This window comes from Cannabis sativa, chromosome 8, assembly GCF_029168945.1.
Source record: "Cannabis sativa cultivar Pink pepper isolate KNU-18-1 chromosome 8, ASM2916894v1, whole genome shotgun sequence".
Classification (NCBI taxonomy): Eukaryota; Viridiplantae; Streptophyta; class Magnoliopsida; order Rosales; family Cannabaceae; genus Cannabis; species Cannabis sativa.
The window spans coordinates 42287009-42294628 of NC_083608.1; the positions used below are offsets into that span (position 1 = coordinate 42287009).

Here is a 7620-nt window from a genome sequence, read left to right on the forward strand (position 1 = left end):
TCTTCACACAAATATGAAAATATGAAATAAAAAAGACTTGTAGAGATGAATTCATTTGGCTATTCTCACTACAAGAAATGTCACTTTTACCAGCACAGTTCGCTACTGTGCTGAAAAAATAACTTTTACCAGCGCATTTTACAAACTGCACTTGCAAAGAGGTCAAAGTTTTACCAACGTACATTTGCAGTGTCTAAAATCTAACTTTTACCAGCGCACTTACGCACTGGGAAAAGTTATTTTTGCCAGCGCTTTTCATTTTATGCTGGCAAAAGTTCTAATACCAACATTGATTTGCCAACCCCTTTTTACCAACACATCATAAGTAAATTCTATTTTACCAGCACAATACCAACTTTTTCCAGCACAAAAATATGCTGGCAAAAGTGACATTTCTTGTAGTGTCTTTAGGTCCTATTTATAATACCTAGAAACCCTAAAGACGGCCACAAACACGATTTTATAACTATACAAAATTTTCTTAAAATAAACCCTGCTTTGCATCGAAAAATCTGCATTGACAACTCAGACAGAATCAACATACTTTCCATATGAAGCCAAGATCACGATTTTGCCTTTATTTCCTGCATAAAAGGATTATAAAATCTACTATATTCATAGAAAAATTGAAAATATCAACTCCCATTAATTAGAATCAATTATACCATGTATAAACCATTTATTCACACATTTATTAAAGAGAATTCCTTCTCAAAGGATATACTATAATTATAAAATCGAAATTACACACAAGAAAACAATATTTAATACATATTAAATATATAAAATAAATTAAATATTATTTTGACAAGTAAATTGCAAAAAAAAAAAAAAAAGACTTTATAATTTCCCCTTTCAACACTTTAGACAATTAAAATACTTTTTATTTTCAAGTACCTGTATAACAAAATAAGCAAAAAACACAAAAACAAATTCTCCTAAAAAACAACATTAACACAAAATAAAATACTAACTTTTTTTTTTTTTTTTTTTTTTTTTTTTTTTGATTCAAGCGTTTTTAACAAAAGTTTAATACTACATAAATCAAACTCAAAGCCCACTTAAAAAATGGTCAGCAGTTAGTATACAAACCAAACAATTAAAATATTACTCTCCTTTTTATAAGGGTCAAAGATTAAAAAAAAAAAAACATAGTTCAACAAGAATCCAACATAACTTAAGGAAAAGACAACAAAAGAAAGAAAACTAATCTTCTGGTTCACAAACTTTTTTTTTTTTTTGATTAGTTCTGGTTCACAAACTTGAACCAATGAGTTCAACTCCTTGAACAACTTTTGCTGAACTTCTTCCAGGACAGCTAAATAATTGCTTATCTAAGTTACTTCCTTAGGTATACATGATTACAAATCTATTTTTTTTTTTTTTAAAAAAAAAAGAAAGTATACTTTTTTTTAAGTAATACTAACATCTTTGTTTTAAAAAAATAATTATAAAACATCAGTCATCTAAAAAAGTAAAAAATAGTCATACCCTAAAACATATGTACAAATAACAAAAAAGAATAAGTAACAAAAATTATAAATATATAAAGTATACTAGTATCTCTACAAATATGTAATCCATACCCAGTCTAGTTTGCCCCATAAAATAAAAGAAAATAATAAAAAAAAATTAGGAGAGATCCAAAAGTGATGAGTTTGCAGAAGCCAAGCTAGGGTTAACATTTTAGTGTAATGTATTATAAATCATATTTTGTTTTATTCAACACATACACATGCATATATTATTCTATTTGGACCATGCTTTCAAATTACGTTCAAAGAGCGATTTGAAACAACTCATCTGGGCACTAGTCAACGCCACACCAACCTCAACCCCACCTTCCTCGTTTCCATTTTCAGCTACAGAAAAAGCAACCGAACGATCAATCTGAACAAATTCAACTTTTTTGGGTTTCCCCCACCCAAAATCTGGATCATAAGCACCCAGTCTCGGTGACCCAGCCACCGTAACATGTTTCCATCGTTCCGCCACTTCTTTCCACTTCACCATCCACTTCTCTGCTCCTTCCAAAGGCCCATTCTTCTCCAGCTCCCCAATTCTCTTTCCAATCACTTTCATGGCCTCCACCATTCCATTTTCTCCCGTTAGTTCCTTCCTAGTAAGCCGCACAAAGCAAATCGATAAACAATTTCCAAAATAATTATCTGGGATTGGACACTTTGAGAGCCGGTTTCGACAGTCAGCTACGAAAATGAAATATAGAAGATCATTGTCGTTTTTTATGTCGCTCTCTTCTGATTTGATCAAACAAACCCATATCAATGCACAGGTTAGGACAAACGAGGACGCACGAAACGACGTCGAGTCGCTGTCGTTTGAGACTTGATCTGTGGTCCAAGCTTTGAGCCTCTCAATCTGAGCTTGGCTCAATACAAACGTGGCACGAACCTTATGTTCAAGAGAATGACCAGGTGGACCCGCATCCTCGTCCCACGTCGACGCCAAGGTCCACCACTCGTCCAAGAAAATAGACTTTAACCCATTTGGGTCTTCAATCCCAGCCCTATCATGACTCGGTATCGCATCTCGAGACTCGTCTAGGCCAAGTGGAATTGACCCAGAGTCTCCAGTACTCTTCTTACAAATGGACGCCCAGGATTTCATGAAATGGTTAAAAGCTCTCCCATCAGCAGCCACGTGGCTAAATCTAACGCCTATGCAGATTCCAGATTCGGGGAAGATGGTAACTTGTAGAGCCATGAGCGGCAAGACTCTCGTTTCGCCTTCTTTACGCGCCGGTGGCAAGTTGGGGATAAAAGGGTGAAGTTCTTCGGCGGCGCGTGGACCATGAGCGAAGAGACGTTGGCAATTGGCTTCGGATTCGTAGACTGATAAAGTTACGGAATCGCAGCCCGTGAAGAGTATATGGGGATGGGCCGGTGACGGAGGGGAAATAAGATTACCGGCGAAGGGAAAGAAGTGGCGGAGAGTGAGGGAGAGAGAGAGCTTGAGAATGGGAAGATGGTGATGTATGAAGTTTTGGGTTGAGGTAGAGAGTTGGTAGAAGTTGAGGCGCTGCATGTGGCGGCAAAGGAGCCATGAGATGTCGAAGAAGGTGAGAGGAAGAGATGTTGTGGCGACTGAACCTGGCGGTGGTGACAACTGACTTTGCTCAAGGAGTTTGACTGAGCCATGCTGTAGCGGCGGAACCATAATCATTCAAATATTATTTGCTTTGTCAATGCCAATACTCTTATTTTTATTATTACTAGTAATAAACAACGCCCACTTTGGGGGATGGGAGATATTTAAAAAAGTTTAATTTATACAAGTTGAAATAAATTATGTTTTTTTTATTTAACGTCTAATAACACCATCTAATTTATAAGATAAGTATATACCTAATCTAATTTTAATCCATCCATCCAATCCAATTGATTGGATATCTAAATATAATTCGATTAGATGTGGATTGTTGGATGAGACATTAACCAAACTAAACCCATCTAATTATATCATTTATATTTATATATTTTTGGAAGAGGTTTCAATGGTTACATTTTTATTGTAATCATCATGGTTACATTTTTTTAAGCCATTGGATTACTATTAAATGGTTGTGATTAATTTGAAAATTAAATAAAAATAAATAATAAATAACTTGTAACCTGAAAATAACCTAATCATTTATTTCCTTATAAAATTTTAATTAAGATTAATTATATTTTAGAATTAAATTAATTATAATTATTAATTAATTTTTTGCAATTTATTACTATATAAGGATCTTTTAACAATTTATTTTTTTATACTTAAATTATTTAAAATTTTATAGCAAAACTTTTTATAATTTAAAATTATACACATATAATTTCATAATTTAAAATTTATTATACTTGTAATCTTAATTTTAAATTATTTCACTTAATTAATTATTTTTTTATTTAAATATTTAAAAAGTAAAAAATGAAATAAGTTGCAGGATTTTTTAGAAAAAAAATGTCTGCACTTGTTATCGATTGATTAGCTTGAGGCCTCATACTTAGTTCATATTTTTGTAACAAAATAATTAAATATCATTTAAAAATAATTAATTATTTAAAAATTTATTATAAGAAGAGCATTTTAATTTGTGTCAAAAGAAGTTAAATTTTTGTAAAAAAAATAAATTTTATTGTAAATATTATAATTAAAGGGCTTAATTATTAAAATAATTCAAGTAAGGATTTAAATATAAATATTAATTGCTAAAAGAGGTCTTGTTGAATATTTAATTAATTATTTTAAGAAAATAGTTAATTATAATTAATTAATTCTAAAAAGGGAATGTCTACTATTTAATTAATTATTTTAAGAAAATAGTTAATTATAATTAATTAATTCTAAAAAAAGAAAGTCTACCTATTAGTAACCTGCTATTACAGGTCAAAGAAAAATGTAACCATATGGTTACAATAAAAATGTAACCATTGAATAGTCACCCATATATTTTTAAAATACATTTATAATTGTTTTGACCAAAAATAATTCATTATTGATCAAGAAAACCTGTTAAAAATTTTTAGTTTTTGGAAACCCATTACTCCCTGTTCATTCTTGATCTTCTCTCAACCTTCCCCCCATCCAACCCCTTTTACTCTTGCCCTCACTTCCATTTATACTCAACTTTTATCTTTAGGTATCTACTTCTCAAGGTATCCTTTGATATCTATCTATTATTACTTATGAGGTGTCATTGCATATCTGGATAACTGTCTTGTATAAAAGGTGAGTCATAAGTTTGAGGTGTGTGGGTCATCTTGTTCGAGATATTGAGACATCATGTTCGAGATAAGTGAGTTGTCCTATCCGAGATAAGTGAGTTCAAACTAACCTAGGTTGGCCATATCTCAGATCAATCGTGACGAGTCATATCTCAGACTCCACATCTCGGAACGAACGTGACAGGTCATATCTCGGACTCCATATCTTGGAACGACCGTGATAGGTCATATCTCGGACCAGTCTAAGATAAAACATATTTCGAACTGATCGAGGTAGGCCATATCTCAGAACGACCGTGAGAGGTCATAGCTCGAATTCCATATCTCAGAACGACCGTGACAGGTCATATCTCGGACTCCATATCTTGGAACGACCGTGATAGGTCATATCTCAGACGACTCTGAGATAAAACATATTTTGAACTGATTCAAGATAAGAGGAGTCCAAGACTAAATTGAGACAGGCACGTTCCGATCCGAGATAATGTGTTTCTTAGGACGATCTGAGATGTGAATTATCTCAGATCGATTTGACTTAGATATTACTTCGACTTGTCCAATGGGGTTACCTTCTTAGTTATATTCTCGTATCTCGACTCCTAATTTAAACTTTATAGCTTCACCAGTTTTTCGTGGGCTTTAAATGTATTTGTTTATTGGGCCTTTCTTATGTTTCTAACACCATCAGCCTCTTGTTGACCCATTAAAATTTCCCCTAATTATAATTTTATATATTTAATATATTTTATTTAAAATATATATTAATTGATTTTATTCTTATTGTGCATCTACATACATGAGATCAAAGAGATAAATCTTAGATTTAAAATATTAATTCTCATATTCCTAAACACTAAAAAAAAAATCAATGCATATTGAATAAGTTTTATTACGTAGGTTGGATTATTAGATTTTAAACTATGTTTTTTATATGAGATATTAGCGGTAAAACTATCTCAACTTTAGATTTTATAACATTTAACCACATAAACTAATTTTTTGACGGCAAAATAAATTACAAAAAAATTAAAAACAAATTCGTTTTTATTATTTTTTCTTTTCTTTTTCTTTTTCTCTTATTCTCTATAAGCATCGCCAATACTCATTCCTCTTCCTCATTCTTCTCTTTTCTTCTTTCTTCTACCCAAAATCAGATCTCCAGGTACCACCATAACTACCACCACCGTTACAAACATTAATTGCTTGAATTTTAAAATCAAAAATAAAAAAAAAATAAAAAATCATCATAGCCACAATCACAAAAACAATATCTAAACCACCACCCTAAATCCAATATCACAAACAAATCAAAATCCTAAACCACAAACAAAACCTAAACCCAATCCTTGGCTAAAAACCTACAAACAAAAATTTCGAGCTAAAAATAATCCAATCCATGGCTCTTTTAGCCTTCAAATCCTCATCTAGAAGGAACAATATCATAACTCCTTCTTCTTCTTTGTCTTCTTCAACAATCTCCAACAACAATAGCAGGCGCACCCCAAATATTTCAGCCAAGAGACAAGCTCCAGCTCAGGGATCCAAAAGCTTCAGCACCTTATCCCAGATTACCTCCGACATCTTAAATGCCTCCGTTGATTTTCTCAACAAGAGAGACAACCCTCTATTCTCTACCACAAGATCTTATCTTGAATTGGAGAGCAAACTGCTAGACCATTGGAGATGGTCTGAACTTTTTCAACATATTTAGAGATTGATAAATTTCCTTTTTGAACATGAGAAAATTACCTCTTTAAGCAAGAGAAATGTTTAGTTTAACTCGAGGACTTCTATTCAAGAGCATGCCACACACTGAAGGAAGAGTTGTAATTGGCAACAAAGGCAATAACTGCCTCAGACATGGACGAGCGGAGCCAAGAAAGGAGGAGTTGATCCTTCTTCTTCCATTAAGTGAACATGGGATTGAGCTCACCATTAACAAGATCGTGGCCTATGACAGTGGGAAACACCTGAGATTTCCAAGACATGAAATTATTGTGATTGAGTTTGATGGTGAGAATAGAATTAAGAGAATTAGAGAATGGATTCCAGAAAAGAATGGGAGCATTAGTCGGTGTTGTAGCAGTAGGTATTGTGGCAGTAGCCATTGTTGCCAAACTAGGTGCAGGATTAGATGTTGAAGAAGCCATAGACGTTAGTCAAAGGCGATTGATACCATGTAAAAACAAAAACAAGATGCAGAGTAAAAGTTTAAGAACCGAAAGAAAGAAAGAAAACTTTAGTAGAAGAATGCAATTGCAATTTTATTATTTATATCAGTAGTAAAATATTGCTAGCTTTAAAAAAAAACAAAAAAAGAGTAACAACTTCTAATTAACTAACTTGCTCATTAATTATTATAGTTAATAGATTAGATCGATTTCAATTAGATTTTGAGACATTTGATAAGTGATCCAATTAGAATTTAACTTTAACATTTAATCTAATTCAATATTTTTTTTTTATAATTAAATTAAATTGAATTTCAATTCAACTAGATGGATTAGATGGATCCTTAGCACACCTACTAATACCATTGCCAATATAAATATATCTTCAGCCGTCGTCCCTGATAATGATTGAAATCGTAAGTCAAATAATGTACTCAATCAATCCATTATCTGTCCTAAAAGTTGCCCTCCCCACCAAGAACCTGCCTAGTGGAATCCCACTGTAGGATAAACAAATCTCAAATAGCATTATTATGTCTACTTACTTAAGTTTATTTCTTATAATTGATTTTCTTTTTTTTGTGAAGTTTTATAATTGAAAATTATGAAAGAATAATTTGTATCATAAATATTTAAATTTAATTTTTTATTATATATAAATATTTAAGTTTAATATTTTACGAAAAATAATACTAACTCATATTTTTAAAATTTTAATAGTA

General features: G+C 31.9%; 1 protein-coding gene across 1 annotated transcript; it reads right to left on the reverse strand.

Moving 5' to 3' along the window:
- Positions 1-1628: 1628 nt before the first annotated feature.
- Positions 1629-3317, reverse strand: LOC115700277 (coumaroyl-CoA:anthocyanidin 3-O-glucoside-6''-O-coumaroyltransferase 2). Its single transcript, XM_061102987.1, has one exon. The coding sequence runs from the start codon at positions 3181-3183 to the stop codon at positions 1750-1752; it is 1434 nt and encodes a 477-aa protein (XP_060958970.1). The 5' UTR covers positions 3184-3317; the 3' UTR covers positions 1629-1749.
- Between the last annotated feature and the right edge of the window lie 4303 nt (positions 3318-7620).